Here is a 19,834-nt window from a genome sequence, read left to right as displayed (position 1 = left end):
ATTATTGTATTATTGGTGCATTATCGGTGTATTATCAGTGCATTATCGGTGCATTATCATTTCATTATCGGTGCATTATTTGTGCACCCGCAGTGCATTATTGTTATCAGTTGAAAAGTTGCAACGTAGAAAGAGGACATATAATATAAGATGATTATAAAACGTTATAAGGGGTTCATACATTATAAAGCGCTTATAACAAGTAATAATGCATTAAACCTGTTGGATTTAAAGGCCCAGCGCAGTCAAAAAACATGATTTTTCCTGTGTTTTATATATATTTCCACACTATGAGGTTGGAAAAATACTGTGAAATTGGGAACATTTTGATAGTATAAGATTATACGAGCTGTTTGAAAAGCCTGCCTGAAATTTCAGCCTGTTTTGATGGGATGGAGTTTTGGCCAGCCTGGTGACATCACCATGCGGTAAATTAGTTAATAGACCAATAAGAAAGAGAGTTCCAAACCTCTCTGCCAATAATAGCTAATTTAGACAGTCCTAGACAAATTCTAGCTTGAGAATTTTTTGTATTTTTAAGAAGTAATTTTTGTTTCTTTTTGACCATTTTAAAGGGAGACTCAGTTGTAAACTAAATCATATTCAAAGACGACAAAAAATGTAATGTGATACAAAATTGTATCACTTATTTTCAATTTAAATCCGTATAATAAAATGATAGCAATACCAATGCTAAACATACAGTCTTGGAACTGTATGTTGACAATGGTTAAGGTAAAATTCAATTACAGTTAATAAAATAATATGCTACTACAACTACTACTACTGCAACTACTACTATTACTACTACTACTACACGGTCCCGTGTGGCTCAGTTGGTAGAGCATGGTGTTTGCAACGCCAGGGTTGTGGGTTTGATTCCCAATCGTAAGCAAGCATTTCACTGTAAGGTATTGTACTGTAAGGTTGTATTCGGCGCATGTGACTAATGAAATTTGATGACCAATGGGGGGAATAGATTAGTGATTCCCCTCACACGAACATAACATTTTAAACAAGACCTTCATAATCTGCTGAATGTCACAGTCGTCGTAGTAAGTGGACCAAGGCGCAGCGGGTCGAGTGCTCATCTTAACTTTATTTGTGAACACTTAAATAAACAAAACAAGAACCGAACTAACAGTCTTGCAGGCTAAATACAGCAGTGCTAACAAAAACCTCCCACAATACCCATAACAAACATACTCCTAAATATAGGACCTTCAATCAGAGGCAACGATAACCAGCTGCCTCCAATTGAAGGCCCCAATCCCAATTACCTAAACCTAGATCTAAACACCCTAGAATAGACATAGAAATATACAAACATAGAACAATGACCAAAACCCCGGAATACATAAATCAAACACCCCTCTACATAAACACACACTCAAAACCATATAAAACAAACACCCCTGCCACGTCCTGACCAAACTATAATAACAAATAACCCCTTTACTGGTCAGGACGTGACACTGAAAGGTACTAAATACATCTAAATATCCTCTCATATCTCACGTCGCAAAAACACCACTATAAAACCTAATACTGTATAAGCTCTTTAATAACTAGCGAAAGTTACCTGAATATAATATAATATTTTCTAATCCTCTACAATAAAACAGAGCATCATCTCATCTGCATGTTGTACTGCACAGAGCGGCAGTCTGCCAAGCTGGACTAATACAGGTGATATAAACACAGCCCCAGAGATGTTTCTCTGATATCATAACCGCCATCGTGCTAATTGCAGTAAATCTAATCAGAAGCACATTTTTGAGATAATGATTTTCATTTTGACGCCTCTCAGAAGACTGTTGCGTCTGTGTGCGTGTGTGTGTGCATGTGTGCGTGTGTGTGCGCGTGTGCGCGTGCGTGCGTGAGTCTCGCAGGTGGTCTGTATTTAACGTTCGCTAATTAGACTTGCTAATTGAGCTTAGCCGTTTCCAATATATCGTCACTTAAACACAATAAATATTTTTCTACCGTTTCTAATTTGTAGCCAGGATTTTACAGAGCCCTCAGAGGGAGAATTTTGATGTGTTTTTTTTTATAGCAGTTACACTCTAAGGAGTGATGGAAGGAAGAAGCCATTATTTTAACCGAAGACTCTCGGCTAGATTGTTACTGCAGACCTAAATGAGAATTGTTCTCAATTAAATAACCTGGGTCGATTAAATCTAAATGAGATAGAAATAAATATCTAGCCGGCAGAGAACAAATTGTCTCAATAATTCCTGCAATAACAACAGAGGAGCTGGTAGGAATGAATACCAAGAATGTGAGATTATTATTGGAAGGCTTTGACTACATCATAACGGTCCAAAGTGGATCCCCATCTCCTTCATCTGAAGAAGTGTACAACAGAATATACATTTTAACCTGTCCGGACTCTTACAGATCAGTGCAGATGAGATGAAAAGCAAACAGGAAGAGGAAGCTACGGTAGATTACTTAGATGTACTGATTAGTTTCAGATGTCTCTTACCTGATCCTGTGTTTGTTGATGTATTCCACGGGGAAAGAGGAGTTCTCTCTCTCTCTCTCTCTCTCTCTCTCTCTCTCTCTCTCTCTCTCTCTCTCTCTCTCTCTCTCTCTCCTCTCTCCCTCTCTCTCCTCTCTCCTACTCTCCCACTCTCTCTCTCTCTGCCTCTCCTCTCTCTCTCTCTCTCTCTCTCTCCTCTCTCCTCTCTCCCCCTCCCCTCTATCTCCTCTCTCTCTCTCTCTCTCTCTCTCTCTCTCTCTCTCTCTCTCTCTCTCTCTCTCTCCTCCTCTCTCTCTTCTCTCTCTCTCTCTTCTCTCCTTCTCTCTCTCCTTCTCCCTCTCTGGCTCTCTCTCTCGTCTCTCTCTTCTCTCCTCTCTATATCGTCTCCTCTCCGATCTCTCTCCTCTCCTATCTCTCCTCTCGTCTCCCTCTCTACCTGATCCTGTGTTTGTTGATGTCGTCCACGGTGAAAGAGGAGTACTGTGTCACCTCGTGGTCTGAGTCTGACCCTGTCCTGGTCAGGATGCCGTACGTAGGAACTGACACCAGCTGAATACGTATCTTGTCATCTGGAGAGGTGTCGCTCTGCAAAAAAATATGAGCACATATTTCATTTCATATTATCACCAACGTTCCCTGAAATATTTTGGGCCACTGAGCAAAATGTTTAGGTTCTTATGCTGTGGAAACTTGAATGTTGTGAGAATGTTCCAGTGCATTTAAAGTGAACACTGAGGATGTACCCTTACAGTATATCAGACAGTATCCAACAGGGCTATTGCGGCTGTTTGGGCATTAATGTAAGGCTACCAACAAAACCAAAGAAGCAAACCACATAACATTTTCACATGGTAGCCTAAAAATGTGGTGTTCAATTCAGGCCGACATCACATGACACTTTTTAAAAAGGATTTTACATTATGAAGGGCTTGACATGAATGAATGATGTTTTACTTATGTATGTAACACCATGGAGACTGTAAAGAAAATGCATTGTATTGTGTTTTATGATGCAAGAAACCACTTTACCTAATTAAATGAATTATTATAACCAAACAGAGAATTAGATCATGTATGCTACCCCACTGTCTAATACCTTATTTGCAAATTCAAGCCTGTCTCAAAATACGACACTGCCCCTTTCATTAAAACAAGCTTTTTTCCCCGAGTGGCTTTTCAAAGGCAGCTTGAAAGGCAGCCTACGAGTTTTGTGCTCTTGTAGGAAGCAGTCACTCCCCATTGCTGACCTTTACTTATCTATAACTGGGCTGATAACTTACTGACCATATAACCCAGGTGAGTGTACTAACCATATAACCCAGGTGAGTGTATTAACCATATAACCCAGGTGAGTGTATTAACCATATAACCAGGTGAGTGTACTAACCATATAACCCAGGTGAGTGTATTAACCATATAACCAGGTGAGTGTACTAACCATATAACCAGGTGAGTGTACTAACCATATAACCAGGTGAGTGTACTAACCATATAACCCAGGTGAGTGTATTAACCATATAGCCCAGGTGAGTGTACTAACCATATAACCCAGGTGAGTGTACTAACCATATAACCCAGGTGAGTGTACTAACCATATAACCCAGGTGAGTGTATTAACCATATAACCCAGGTGAGTGTATTAACCATATAACCAGGTGAGTGTATTAACCATATAACCAGGTGAGTGTACTAACCATATAACCCAGGTGAGTGTATTAACCATATAACCCAGGTGAGTGTACTGACCATATAACCCAGGTGAGTGTACTGACCATATAACCCAGGTGAGTGTACTAACCATATAGCCCAGGTGAGTGTATTAACCATATAGCCCAGGTGAGTGTACTAACCATATAACCCAGGTGAGTGTATTAACCATATAGCCCAGGTGAGTGTATTAACCATATAACCCAGGTGAGTCTATTAACCATATAACCCAGGTGAGTGTATTAACCATATAGCCCAGGTGAGTGTACTAACCATATAACCCAGGTGAGTGTACTGACCATATAACCCAGGTGAGTGTACTAACCATATAGCCCAGGTGAGTGTACTAACCATATAACCCAGGTGAGTGTATTAACCATATAACCCAGGTGAGTGTACTAACCATATAGCCCAGGTGAGTGTACTAACCATATAACCCAGGTGAGTGTACTGACCATATAACCCAGGTGAGTGTACTAACCATATAGCCCAGGTGAGTGTATTAACCATATAGCCCAGGTGAGTGTATTAACCATATAGCCCAGGTGAGTGTACTAACCATATAACCCAGGTGAGTGTACTGACCATATAACCCAGGTGAGTGTACTGACCATATAGCCCAGGTGAGTGTACTGACCATATAACCCAGGTGAGTGTACTGACCATATAGCCCAGGTGAGTGCGTCTGATGACACTACTACTGTTCTCAGGAACCTCCATAGACAGCAGGGCCTCTGGGTCTCTCCTGGGCCCGTCGCCCCCGACGCCCAACACAACCACCTGTACCACCGCCGTCGCCATTGAGGAGCCGTCTGTAACAGTGAAGGTGATGGCGTCCTCGTCAGCGGAGAGTCCGGAATGTTCATACTGCAGAACGTTATGGGTCACATCACTGAAGGAAAACATGTCACCTGGAGGGGATAAATGACACGTTTAATCGTTGTGTTAAATATAAACATACCTGGAACAAAACAAGGAGGAGCGCTTCATTAATATACATCTTAGACTCCTTCTTCCCTTGGCTGGTGAATACCTTGGTTGGTGAATAACTTGGTTGATGAATACCTTGGTTGGTGAATACCTTGGTTGATGAATACCTTGGTTGGTGAATACCTTGGTTGATGAATACCTTGGTTGGTGAATACCTTGGTTGGTGAATACCTTGGTTGATGAATACCTTGGTTGGTGAATACTTTGGTTGATGAATACCTTGGTTGGTGAATACCTTGGTTGGTTGAATACCTTGGTTGGTGAATACCTTGTTTGGTGAATACCTTGGTTGGTGAATACCTTGGTTGGTGAATACCTTGGTTGATGAATACCTTGGTTGATGAATACCTTCTTTGGTGAATACCTTGGTTGATGAATATCTTGGTTGATGAAAAGCTTGGTTGGTGAATACCTTGGTTGGTGAATACCTTGGTTGGTGAATACCTTGGTTGGTGAATACCTTGGTTGATGAAAACCTTGGTTGGTGAATACCTTGGTTGGTGAATACCTTGGTTGGTGAATACCTTGGTTGATGAATACCTTGGTTGGTGAATACCTTGGTTGGTGAATACCTTGGTTGATGAATAGCTTGGTTGGTGAATACCTTGGTTGATGAATACCTTGGTTGGTGAATACCTTGGTTGGTGAATACCTTTGTTGATGAATAGCTTGGTTGGTGAATACCTTGGTTGATGAATACCTTGGTTGATGAATACCTTGGTTGGTGAATACCTTGGTTCTATTTTTCTGGTTTCAGTCCTCTAAATAAAACATGCAGTGTGTGTCTGGAGATATGGGAGAATTCAGACCATGTGCAAAAATCGTTAAAGAAATGTGGCAACTTCCATTTTCATGGCTACTACTGTATTCTCTACAGATGTAATTCACTTTATACTGCAATTTAATCATCATTCCCATTAACTATTAGAAGGAAAAACAAAAATATGACCCTGGACAAGTTGTTAGGGGCAACATCTAGCTAATTTGCTACTCACCATTCATCATCTCAGTCTTTGAGTCCAACTCCATCTTGACCAGTGTTCCATGGACCGGTCCTTCCACCATCTCAAACTCCAGATCACCAGACGCTGTGTCTGCATCAGTTACTGCCAGATGCTGCCCACCTACACCAAGTATTGTGAGCGTCTTTGAGCAATGAAAGCCATGTTGTATACCAATGATTCACCATATCTTTGTATAACAATGATTTACCATATCTTTGTATACCGATGAGGGATAGGGTTAGGGTTACAGTTAGGGTTGGGGGTTTGGTGTTAAGGTTAGGATTAGGAGTAGATAAAATAAGATTTACTGTTAGGGGAAAATAGGATTATGAATGGCAGTCAATTGTTGGTCCCCAAAAAGTCTTCGCAACTATAATAATGCCCTTCTGTGTGTGTGTGTGTGTGTGTGTGTTGAAGGGAGTGTTTTTTGTGTGTGTGTGTGTGTGTGTGTGTGTGTGTGTGTGTTGAAGGGAGTGTTGTGTGTGTGTGTGAATGTGTGTGTGTGTGTGTGTGTGTGTGTGTGTGTGTGTGTGTGTGTGTGTGTGTGTGTGTGTGTGTGTTGAAGGGAGTGTTGTGTGTGTGAATGTGTGTGTGTGTGTGTGTGTGTGTGTGTGTGTGTTGAAGGGAGTGTTTTTTTGTGTGTGTGTGTGTGTGTGTGTGTGTGTGTGTGTGTGTGTGTGTGTGTGTGTGTGTGTGTGTGTGTGTTGAAGGGAGTGTTGTGTGTGTGTGTGTGTGTGTGTGTGTGTGTGTGTGTGTGTGTGTGTGTGTGTGTGTGTGTGTGGTTATTATTACCTAAAGAGGTTCTTCCCCCCATGCGGACCTCCAGAACAGGGTCTATGATCTGGAAGACGGGGGGCTGTTGGTGGCTGGCCAACAGGCGGATGGAAAAGTCCATCTCTGGAGTGGTGTGTTCCCCATCTGACACTGGAACACACACACACACACACACACACACACACACACACACACACACACACACACACACACACACACACACACACACACACACACACAGGGGTTAGATAAACTCACACACACACACACACACACACACACACACACACACACACACACACACACACACACACACAGGGGTTAGATAAACATACACAGAAACACAAACTTCCTTGGCTAATTGGCTTCCTAGTCCCATTTAAAAGGCAATTTGGGGAAAGCACTAAGTGTTAATGTATAACTATTAAAATACATAATACATTTCTCAAAGGAGGGGAATTAAAGAACCTTAATACATTATAAATCCAAACAACAATTGAATGATTATACCCGTATATCCAAGCTTCCGGGAACAATTGTTACTAAATAGCACCTCTAAACCGAAATGAACAACGTATGAAACAATATGGGTTTCAGCTTGAGCTGGTGTGAATACCAAAGGAACAGTATGAAAGGTACAGTATTAAAGGTACAGTATTAAAGGTACAGTATTAACAGTACAGTATTAAAGGTACAGTATTAACAGTACAGTATTAAAGGTACAGTATTAACAGTACAGTATGAAAGGTACAGTATTAACAGTACAGTATGAAAGGTACAGTATTAACAGTACAGTATGAAAGGTACAGTATTAACAGTACAGTATTAAAGGTACAGTATGAAAGGAACAGTATTAAAGGTACAGTATGAAAGGTACAGTATTAACAGTACAGTATTAACAGTACAGTATGAAAGGTACAGTATTAAAGGTACAGTATTAACAGTACAGTATGAAAGGTACAGTATTAACAGTACAGTATTAAAGGTACAGTATGAAAGGAACAGTATTAAAGGTACAGTATTAAAGGTACAGTATGAAAGGTACAGTATTAACAGTACAGTATGAAAGGTACAGTATTAAAGGTACAGTATGAAAGGTACAGTATTAAAGGTACAGTATGAAAGGTACAGTATGAAAGGTACAGTATTAAAGATACATTATTAAAGGTAGCGTATTAAAGGTACATTATTAAAGGTACAGTATTAAAGGTAGCGTATTAAAGGTACAGTATTAAAGGTACAGTATTAAAGGTAGCGTATTAAAGGTACAGTATTAAAGGTACAGTATTAAAGGTAGCGTATTAAAGGTACAGTATTAAAGGTAGCGTATTAAAGGTACAGTATGAAAGGTGAAATAAACTAGTCAAAATGGACAGATGGGGAAAAGAAACAAAAGAAAAGCTAAAATTATAGATATTAAAGAACGGAAGCTCTTGAAAATCTCACAACGCTTGACTGTTTCTCTGAACATACAAGTACCAGTCAAAAGTTTGGACATACCTACTCATTCAAGGGTTTTTTCTTTATTTGTACTATTTTCTACATTGTAGAATAATAGTGAAGACATCAAAACTATGAAATAACACAGATGGAATAATGTAGTAAGTGAAAAATTCTTCAAAGTAGTCACCCTTTTCCTTGATGACAGCTTTTCCTGACACCACTCTCGCAGGGCCATCACCTCCTCCCTGTAGGTTGTCTCATCATTGTTGGTAATCAGGACTGCTGTGTCATCTGAGAACTTAATGATTGAGTTGGAGGTCTGCGTTGTCACGCAGTCATGGGTGAACAGGAAGTACAGGAAAGGGCTGAGCACGCACCCTTGTGGGCCCCTGTGTTGAGGATCAGCAAAGTGGAGGTGTTGTTTCCTACCTTCACCACCTGGGGGCGGCCCGTCAGGAAGTCCAGGACCCAGTTGCACAGGGTGGGGTTCAGACCCAGGGCCCCGAGCTTAATGATGAGCTTGGAGGGTACTATGATGTTGAATGCTGAGCTATAGTCAATGAACAGCATTCTTACAAAGGTATTCCTCTTATCCAGATGGGATAGGACAGTGTGCAGTAGGATGGCGATTGCATCGTCTGTGGCTCTATTGGGGCAGTTAGCAAATTGAAGTGGGTCTAGGGTGTCAGGTAAGGTGGAGGTCATATGATCCTTAACTATCCTCTCAAAGCACTTCATGATGACAGAAGTGAGTGCTACGGGGTGATAGTCATTGAGTTCAGTTACCTTTGGTTTCTTGGGTACAGGAACAATGGTGGACATCATGAAGCAAGTGGGAACAGACTGGGATATGGAGAGATTGAATATGTCCGTAAACACTCCAGCCAACTAGTCTGTGCATGCTCTGAGGACACGGCTAGGACTGCTGTTTTGGCCGACAGCCTTGTGAGGGTTGACACGCTTAAAAGGCTTACTCACATCGGCCACGGAGAACGAGAGCCCACAGTCTTTGGGAACTGTGTTATCCTCAAAACAAGCGAAGAAGGTGTTTAGCTTGTCCGAGGGCAAGACAGCGGTGTCCGCGACGTGGCTGGTTTTCAATTTGTAGTCTGTGATTGTCTGTAGACCCTCGTGTCTGAGCCGTTGAATTGTGACTTCACTTTGTCTCCTTCCCATGGTTAATATGTGGTGGTTCACACATTCAGTTTTGTGCGAATGCCTCCATGTATCCACAGTTTCTGATTTGGGTTTTAATAGTCACAGTGGGTACAACATCTTCTATACACTTCCTGATGAACTCAGTCACCGTATCTGTGTATTCGTCAATGTTATTCTCAGAGGCTCTCCGGAACATATCCCAGTCCGCATGAACAAAAATCTTGAAGCATGAATTCCAATTGGTCAGACCAGCGTTGAATAGACCTTAGCACAGGTACTTCCTGTTTGAGTTTCTTCCTATAGGAAGGAAGGATAAAAATAGAGTCGTGATCAGATTTGACAAAAGCGAGGGCAGGGGAGGGCCTTGTAGGCATTTCGAAAAGTTGAGGAGCAGTGGTCCAATGTTTTCCCAGCGTGAGTACTACAGTCCATGTGTTGATAGAACTTCGGTAACGTTTTCCTCAAATTTGCTTTGTGAAAATCCCCAGCTCAAAATATGTGGTTTCCAGGTTGCACAAAGTCCATTGTAGCTCTTTGAGGGCCATCGTGGTATCAGCTTGAGGGGAAATATACACGGCTGTGACTATGACCAAAGACAATTCTCTTGGGCGGTAATACGGTCGGCATTTGATTGTGAGGTATTCTCGGTCGGGTGAACAAAAGGACTTGAGTTCCTTTATGTTATCACAATTACACCATGAGTAGTTAATCATGAAACATACACCCCCGCCTTTCTTCTTCCGGAGAGTTCTTTATTCCTGTCTGCGGGATGTACTGAGAACCCAGCTGGCTGCATGGACATGGACAGTATATATGGAGAGAGCCATGATTCCGTGAAACAGAATATGTTACAGTCCCTGATGTCTCTCTGGAAGGAGATCCTCGCCCTGTGCTCATCTACTTTTATTGTCCAGAAACTGAACATTAGCGAGTATTTTACTCGGAAGCGGTGGATGGTGTGCGCGCCTCCTGAGTCGGACTAGAAGTCCACTCTGAATACCTCTTCTCTGCCGGCGGCGTCTTGGAGCAGTTTCTAGGATAAGTTAAATTGCCGTGGGGGATACAAACAAAGGATCCAATTCGGGAATGTCGTATTACTGGTCGTAATGCTGGTGACTTACCTTCGCTCTGATATCCAAAAGTTCTTACTGTAGCAACACAGAAAACGTTCTGGGCTAATAATGTAAGAAATAACACACTGTCACATCCTGACCATGGTGAGCTGTTATTTTCTATGGTAGAGGTCAGGGCGTGACGGGGGGGGGTTATTCTATGTGTTCTATTTCTATGTTCTTAGGTTCTCGTTTTTGTATTTCTATGTTGGTTTGTTTGGGATGATCTCCAATTAGAGGCAGCTGGTCCTCGTTGTCTCTAATTGGAGATCATACTTAAGTAGGGGTTTTTCTTCCTGGGTTTTGTGGGTGATTCTTTTTTAGTAGTGTTTGTTTCTCCTCTGCGTCACGGTTTGTTGTTTTGTTTATTCAGTTTATTCAGTTTATTTATGTATTGCATAGTTTCACAGATTAAATCAAATGTGGAACGACACACACACTGCACTTTGGTCTACTCCTTTCGACAGCCGTGACACACACAAAAAAAACAAAATACTGTAGTATTTGTCTGTAGTTAATATACTGTCTGTAGTTACTGTACTCTGTAGTTATTGTACTGACTGTACCGGCTGCATAAAGAATGAAGATAATAGAGAAGAGATGTATCTAGACACACAGTCAGTTAAGTATAGAACATGTACAGTGTCATTGAGAACAGACAGAAACCCATCACCATTAAACCGGTAGTGACAAAACTTTAGTACGAGGACTGAGAGACAGTCGTGGCTAGAGAGAAAGAGAGAGAGAGAAAACCTGGCTCCCTGTAGAGGAAAGGCTGTGCAACCACTGCACAACAGCAGAACCTGAGACGGAGGTGCATTTCCTGACAAAATGTCAAAAATATAAAACAATTAGAGAGTGTCATTTCCCCAAATTTGAAACCCTCATTCAAGGTTTCAAAGACCTCTCTGATGAGGATAGGCTCCCTGTCCTGTTGGGGGAGGACGCAGAGAGCTGTGGGTTGGCAGCGCACTACATTGCTGCATGCAATAAGTTGAGGGACAGTGTCTGACAGACCAATAAACCTGCACATGTACTCTACTGTATGCTTATTGTTATTGTTGAATGTATGGTTATATTGACCGTTGGTTATTGTTGTTACTGTTGTCCCGTTGACAATTTTGATTCTCATTTTTTATTTATTTTTTATATTGTAAATATCCAAAATAAGCTTCTGCAAAATGTATATTGTTACGTCATGCCAATAAAGCGAATTGAATTGAATTGAGAGAGAGAGAGAGAGAGAGTGACAGAAAGGGACAGAGAGAGAGAGAGAGAGCAAGAGAGGGACAGAGATAAAGAGAGAGAGAGGGACAGAGAGAAAGTGAGAGAGAGAGAGAGAGAGAGAGAGAGAGAGAGAGTGACAGAAAGGGACAGAGAGAGAGAGAGGGAGGGAGTGAACAAGAGTAGAGAGATCGAGAGCGCAAGAGACAGAGTGAGAGACAAAAATAAGGAGAGGAACAGGAGGAGGAGAGGAGGAAGAGGAGGAGGAGAGGACGAGAGGAGCAGGTGAAGGAGGAGGAGGAGGATGAGGAGAGGAGCAGGAGGAGCAGGAGGAAGAGAAGGAGAGGAACAGGAGGAGGAGAGGAGGAAGAGGAGAAGGAGAGGAGCAGGAGGAGGAGAGGAGGAAGAGGAAGAGAAGGAGAGGAACAGGAGGAGGAGGAGGAGGATGAGGAGGAGGATGAGGAGAGGAGCAGGAGGAGGGGAGGAGCAGGAGGAGCAGGAGAAGGGGAAGGACAGGAGGAGGAGGAGGAGAAGAGGAGGAGGAAGAGAAGGAGGAGGAGTTGTTTTCCCTCAGAGATATTTACAGAGCAGTTCTACCTACAATCCAACCTCCCTATAGCCTTATGAGGCTGTGGGCTCATTCCAGTGAGCCGTGTGAACATTGCGAGCTTTGTGAAATCTAAACAGAAAAATGAACAAAGGATCACCATGGTTACCCAGTTGCACTTACAGCCCGTTAACGACAGCGTGACTGGGTGCGACTGGCTTACGTTTAATGCTGTGTTAATGTAAGAGACTGGGGTCAGAGTTTGTTTAAATGGGAGGGGGGGATCTAACCACATGCTCGGCAGCGTACGTGTGTGTGTGTGTGTGTGTGTGTGTGTGTGTGTGTGTATGTGTGTGTGTGTGTGTGTGTACCAGAAGAGAACGATTGCCCCCTTTCATTAAAGCCACGGTAGTTTAAGGCCGACCGCGGTACTGCAGGCATTGTTTATGGAGAACAGGATCTGCCGTTATAGTGAATGGAAGAATGGCAATCTTTGTGTAAATAATAATAAAAAAAATACAAAAATCATAGTACCAATAATTGGTTCCAATGCAACTGATGTACTGTATGTCCTTGAACTAATTATTTTAAATAAAACCACACAGAGGAGATAAGGTTGCTAATGGAAGGTTGTTACAAGGTTGCTAATGGAAGCCTGCAGTACCCAGGTTGGCCTTCAACTTCAGTTGCTCAATGAGAGGGGGCAGCACTGAGCTAGCCTGCAGTACCACGGTCAGCCTTCAACTTCAGTTGTTCAATGAGAGGGGGCAGCACTGAGCTAGCCTGCAGTACCCCGGTCAGCCTTCAACTTGAGTTAGTCAATGAGAGGGGGCAGCACTGAGCTAGCCTGCAGTACCCCGGTCAGCCTTCAACTTCAGTTGTTCAATGAGAGGGGGCAGCACTGAGCTAGCCTGCAAAGTCACTTCCTGGAATAGTTCAAACGGCGCATGGTATGTCTCCATGAGACGCCATCTTAACCGACTTCATTTGGCTTCAATGTGCTATTGAACCTTCACATAGGAATGAATGGTGTCACGTGAACGATGGCTTTGTCGTATATATACAGTCATTGGTGTGTTTACTCACCAGTGAAGGAGTACTGGTAGAGCTCCTGGAGGTGAGAGGGGGCCTGCGGAGGGCGGTACAGGATCTGGCCCTGGTTGACGTCAGCTTGGGTGAAGAAGGACACTGAGTTGTAGGGTCTGTCACGATGTTCCACAGAACCTGAGGTTACACAGGACGTCAGTTTATTACGGATCCCGTGTTCGGTGCTTCCTAATATGTGTACAAGCTACAAAGTCAAAATTGTCTGAAAAAAGAATATAGCTTTATGGTATCGATTTAAGTAAAGGTTTAGTGGCTAAGGTTAGGTTTAAGGTTATTTTATAATCAGATTTCCAGCTGTGCTCCTTGGACTGGTACAGTGGCTTGCAAAAGTATTCACCCTCCTTGGCATTTTTCCTATTTTGTTGCCTTACAACCTGGATTTAAAATGGATTTTTGGAGGGTTTGTATCATTTGATTTACACAACATGTCTACCACTTTGAAGATGCAAAATATTTTTTATCGTGAAACAAACAAGAAATAAGACAAAAAAAACAGAAAACTTGAGCGTGCATAACTAAGTCAATACTTTGTAGAGCCATCTTTTGTAGCAATTACAGCTGCAAGTCTCATGGGGTATGTCTCTATAAGCTTGGCACATCTAGCCACTGGGATTTTTGCCCATTGTTCAAGGCAAAATGGCTCCAGCTCCTTCAAGTTGGATGGGTTCCGCTGGTGTACAGCAATCTTTAAGTCATACCACAGGTTCTCAATTGGATTGAGGTCTGGGCTTTGACTAGGCCATTCAAATACATTTAAATGTTTCCCCTTAAATCACTCGAGTGTTGCTTTAGCAGTAAGCTTAGGGTCATTGTCCTGCTGGAAGGTGAATCTCCGTCCCAGACTCAAATCTCTGGAAGACTGAAACAGGTTTCCCTCAAGAATTTCCCTGTATTAAGCGTCATCCATCATTCCTTCAATTCTGACCAGTTTCCCAGTCCTTGGTGATGAAAACATCCCCACAGCATGATGCTGCCACCACCATGCTTCACTGTGGGGATGGTGTTCTCGCGGTGATGAGAGGTGTTGGGTTTGCGCCAGACATAGTGTTTTCCTTGATGGCCAAAAAGCTAAATTTTAGTCTGACCAGAGTACCTTCTTCCATATGTTTGAGGAGTCTCCCAAACGTGTTTGCTTATTTTTTTCTTTAAGGAATGGCTTTTTTCTGGCCACTCTTCCGTAAAGCCCAGCTCTGTGGAGTGTACGACTTAAAATGGTCATATAGACAGATACTCCAATCTCCGCTGTGGAGCTTTGCAGCTCCTTCAGGGTTATCTTTGGTCTCTTTGTTTCCTCTCTGATTAATGCATTCCTTGCCTGGTCTGTGAGTTTTGGTGGGCGGCCCTCTCTTGGCAGGTTTGTTGTGGTGCCATATTCTTTCCATTTATTAATAATGGATTTAGTGGTGGTCTGTGGGATGTTCAAAGTTTCTGATATTTTTTTATAACCCAACCCTGATCTGTACTTCTCCACAACTTTGTCCCTGATCTGTTTGGAGAGCTCCTTGGTCTTCATAGTGCCGTTTGCTTGGTGGTGTTGCATACTCTGGCGCCTTTCAGAACAGGTGTATATATACTGAGATCATGTGACAGATCATGTGACACTTAGATTGCACACAGGTGGACTTTATTTTACTGATTGTGTGACTTCTGAAGGTAATTGATGGCACCAGATCTTATTTAGGGACTTCATAGCAACGGGGGTGAATACATACTGTATGCACGCAACACTTTTCCATTTTTTTATAAAAAATGTTTTTGGAAACAAGTTCTTTTTTTCATTTCACTTCACCAATTTGGACTATTTTGTGTATGTTCATTAAATGAAATCCAAATAAAAATCAATTTAAATTACAGGTTGTAATGAAACAAAATAGGAAAAAAGCCAAGGGGAGTGAATACTTTTTTGTGTGTGTGTGTGTTGAAGGGAGTGTTGTGTGCGTGTGTGTGTTTATCTAACCCCCCTGTGTGTGTGTGTGTGTGTGTGTGTGTGTGTGTGTGTGTGTGTGTGTGTGTGAATGTGTGTGTGTGTGTGTGTGTGTGTGTGTGTGTGTGTGTGTGTGTGTGTGTGTGTGTGTGTGCGCGCGCGTGCGTGCATGCGTGCGTGCGTGTGTGTGTAGATTACCTTGTTCCTGAGGTAGGGGCTTGGTGATGTTGTAGACAAGCTTTTCACTCGGCGTCTCAAAGTCCACAAAAGACAAAGCTGTGGGTGTTAGCACCGTCACACGATCTTCCAGAGCCTGCATGGACACACTCACACACACACACACACACACACACACACACACACACACACACACACACACACACACACACACACACACAAACAGAAAGAAGGACACACACATTACCATACAAGAGATAAAGCCGTGGCATCAAACACTGATAAACCACACTGATAAACCACACTGATAAACCACACTGATAAACCACACTGATAAACCACACTGATAAAACACACTGATAAACCACACTGATAAACCACACTGATAAACCACACTGATAAACCACACTGATAAACCACACTGATAAACCACACTGATAAGCCACACTGATATTTCAGATACACATCAGAATGCTCTTAGAGACGAACAGGAGGAATTTACCGATTTCACACACACACACACACACACACACACACACACACACACACACACACACACACACACACACACACACACACATCATTGGTGCCTATGCCACAGTGAGATAGTGCCTATGCCACAGTGAGACAGTGCCTGTTTTCCCCTAGTCCTGTTTCTCCCTTACAGTTATCTGTAGGTCACAGGCGGGTGCTAGCTGGGGGAACCCTGGGAGTTCAGGCATCACTCCGATGGTGAAGGTCTGAGCATCACTCAGCGTATCTGGAGAACTTTCACTGGACACCTGGAAGAAGAGGAGGCCATTTTGAATCATCACACCAAACCTTAATCATCAGCAAGATTCAGCATACTGGATATAACAAATAATATTTTGTAAAGACTGTAATAGGGTAGAAGGACTGTAACAGGGTAGAAGGACTGTAACAGGGTAGAAGGACTGTAACTGGGTAGAAGGACTGAAGGACTGTAACAGGGTAGAAGGACTGTAACAGGGTAGAAGGACTGTAACAGGGTAGAAGGACTGTAACTGGGTAGGAGGACTGAAGGACTGTAACTGGGTAGAAGGACTGAAGGACTGTAACAGGGTAGGAGGACTGTAACAGGGTAGGAGGACTGAAGGACTGTAACAGGGTAGAAGGACTGTAACAGGGTAGAAGGATGTAACAGGGTAGGAGGGCTGTAACAGGGTAGAAGGACTGTAACAGGGTAGAAGGACTGTAACAGGGTAGAAGGATGTAACAGGGTAGGAGGACTGTAACAGGGTAGAAGGACTGTAACAGGGTAGAAGGACTGTAACAGGGTAGAAGGACTGTAACTGGGTAGAAGGACTTTAAAAGGGTAGAAGGACTGTAACAGGGTAGAAGGACTGTAAAAGGGTAGAAGGACTGTAACTGGGTAGCAGGACTGAAGGAGTGTAACAGGGTAGAAGGACTGAAGGACTGTAACTGGGTAGAAGGACTGTAACTGGGTAGAAGGACTGAAGGACTGTAACAGGGTAGAAGGACTGTAACAGGGTAGAAGGACTGAAGGACTGTAACTGGGTAGAAGGACTGTAACAGGGTAGAAGGACTGAAGGACTGTAACAGGGTAGAAGGACTGTAACAGGGTAGGAGGACTGAAGGACTGTAACAGGGTAGAAGGACTGTAACAGGGTAGAGGGACTGTAACAGGGTAGAAGGACTGTAACAGGGTAGAAGGACTGAAGGACTGTAACAGGGTAGAAGGACTGTAACAGGGTAGAAGGACTGTAACAGGGTAGAAGGACTGTAACAGGGTAGAAGGACTGTAACTGGGTAGAAGGACTGTAACTGGGTAGAAGGACTGTAACAGGGTAAAAGGACTGTAACAAGGTAGAAGGACTGTAACTGGGTAGAAGGACTGTAACAGGGTAGAAGGACTGTAACAGGGTAGAAGGATGTAACAGGGTAGAAGGACTGTAACTGGGTAGAAGGACTGTAACAGGGTAGAAGGACTGAAGGACTGTAACAGGGTAGAAGGACTGAAGGACTGTAACAGGGTAGAAGGACTGAAGGACTGTAACAGGGTAGAAGGACTGAAGGACTGTAACAGGGTAGAAGGACTGTAACAGGGTAGAAGGACTGTAACTGGGTAGAAGGACTGTAACTGGGTAGAAGGACTGTAACTGGGTAGAAGGACTGAAGGACTGTAACTGGGTAGAAGGACTGTAACTGGGTAGAAGGACTGAAGGACTGTAACAGGGTAGAAGGACTGTAACTGGGTAGAAGGACTTTAAAAGGGTAGAAGGACTGCAACAGGGTAGAAGGACTGTAACATGGTAGAAGGACTGTAACAGGGTAGAGGGACTGTAACAGGGTAGAAGGACTGTAACAGGGTAGAAGGACTGTAAAAGGGTAGAAGGACTGTAACTGGGTAGAAGGACTGAAGGACTGTAACTGGGTAGAAGGACTGTAACTGGGTAGAAGGACTGAAGGACTGTAACAGGGTAGAAGGACTGTAACAGGGTAGAAGGACTGTAACAGGGTAGAGGACTGTAACAGGGTAGAAGGACTGAAGGACTGTAACAGGGTAGAGGACTGTAACAGGGTAGAAGGACTGAAGGACTGTAACAGGGTAGAAGGACTGTAACAGGGTAGAGGTACTGTAACAGGGTAGAAGGACTGAAGGACTGTAAAAGGGTAGAGGGACTGTAACAGGGTAGAAGGACTGAAGGACTGTAACAGGGTAGAAGGACTGTAACAGGGTAGAAGGACTGTAACTGGGTAGAGGACTGTAACAGGGTAGCAGGACTGTAACTGGGTAGAGGACTGTAACAGGGTAGAAGAACTGAAGGACTGTAACTGGGTAGAAGGACTGAAGGACTGTAACAGGGTAGAAGGACTGTAACAGGGTAGAGGACCTGTAACAGGGTAGAAGGACTGAAACTCTGTAACAGGGTAGAAGGACTGTAACAGGGTAGAAGGACTGTAACTGGATAGAAGGACTGAAGGACTGTAACAGGGTAGAAGGACTGAAGGACTATAACAGGGTAGGAGGACTGTAACAGGGTAGAAGGACTGTAACAGGGTAGAAGGACTGTAACAGGGTAGAAGGACTGTAACAGGGAAGAAGGACTGTAACAGGGTAGAAGGACTGTAACAGGGTAGAAGGACTGTAACTGGATAGAAGGACTGTAACTGGGTAGAAGGACTGAAACTGGGTAGAAGGATTGTAACAGGGTAGAAGGACTGTAACAGGGTAGCAGGACTGAAGGACTGTAACAGGGTAGCAGGACTGTAACTGGGTAGAAGGGCTGTAACAGGGTAGAAGGACTGTAACAGGGTAGAAGGACTGTAAAAGGGTAGAAGGACTGTAACAGGGTAGAAGGACTGTAACTGGGTAGAAGGACTGTAACAGGGTAGAAGGACTGTGACTGGGTAGAGGGACTGTAACAGGGTAGAAGGACTGTAACAGGGTAGAAGGACTGAAGGACAGTAACAGGGTAGAGGGACTGTAACAGGGTAGAAGGACTGTAACAGGGTAGAAGGACTGTAACAGGGTAGAAGGACTGCAACAGGGTATGAGGACTGTAACTGGGTAGGAGGACTGTAACTGGGTAGGAGGACTGTAACATGGTAGAAGGACTGTAACAGGGTAGAAGGACTGTAACAGGGTAGGAGGACTCTAACAGGGTAGAAGGACTGAAGGACTGTAACAGGGTAGAGGGACTGTAACAGGGTAGGAGGACTGTAACTGGGTAGGAGGACTGTAACTGGGTAGAGGGACTCTAACAGGGTAGCAGGACTGTAACTAAGAGGTAATGGGACCTAACTCTGCTTCAAGCTAGACTAGTTGCGGTCCTGTAAAATGCAGGTATGGTGAAGGATAAATGTAAGAAATTACAAATTAAATAAAAAGGGTAAAAGTGTTGTTGTCTAGTAATATAGAAGTAGTGAATATTTAGCGCATTGCTTATGAAACATGTTACGAGCTGCTTATGAAGATGTTATGAAGCACAGTATTGCAGTGATTTTATAGTGAAACTACAGAACATAGGTAGATATATACTACAGCGTGTTAATATGCCATGTTCCTCTAAATTATTTCACCCTTTAATATTCACCACGTTGATTTGACGTGACGCCACACAGCTCAATAAAAGGGCAAATAATCAAGAAATTACTCGGTGACATAATGTCACATTTAATAGATGAGCGTTGATTTAG

General features: G+C 43.1%; 1 protein-coding gene across 1 annotated transcript in view; it reads right to left on the bottom strand.

Annotated features, from left to right (window-relative positions):
* The window catches only part of fras1 (Fraser extracellular matrix complex subunit 1), a 306,477-nt gene that overhangs the window by 82,426 nt on the left and 204,217 nt on the right, over positions 1 to 19,834 (bottom strand). Inside the window, exons 28-34 of the mRNA XM_029718140.1 lie at positions 16,318 to 16,434; positions 15,674 to 15,788; positions 13,531 to 13,668; positions 6,979 to 7,110; positions 6,178 to 6,306; positions 4,856 to 5,103; positions 2,922 to 3,070 (exon numbers count right to left, since the gene is read on the bottom strand). Coding sequence (XP_029574000.1) covers positions 2,922 to 3,070; positions 4,856 to 5,103; positions 6,178 to 6,306; positions 6,979 to 7,110; positions 13,531 to 13,668; positions 15,674 to 15,788; positions 16,318 to 16,434 — 1,028 coding nt within the window. The remainder of the gene's footprint in view (positions 1 to 2,921; positions 3,071 to 4,855; positions 5,104 to 6,177; positions 6,307 to 6,978; positions 7,111 to 13,530; positions 13,669 to 15,673; positions 15,789 to 16,317; positions 16,435 to 19,834) is intronic.

The sequence above is a fragment of the Salmo trutta genome, chromosome 27, assembly GCF_901001165.1.
Source record: "Salmo trutta chromosome 27, fSalTru1.1, whole genome shotgun sequence".
Lineage (NCBI taxonomy): Eukaryota > Metazoa > Chordata > Actinopteri > Salmoniformes > Salmonidae > Salmo > Salmo trutta.
Note: the sequence above shows the minus strand (reverse complement) of the source record. Positions and strands in the feature narration are given on the sequence as shown.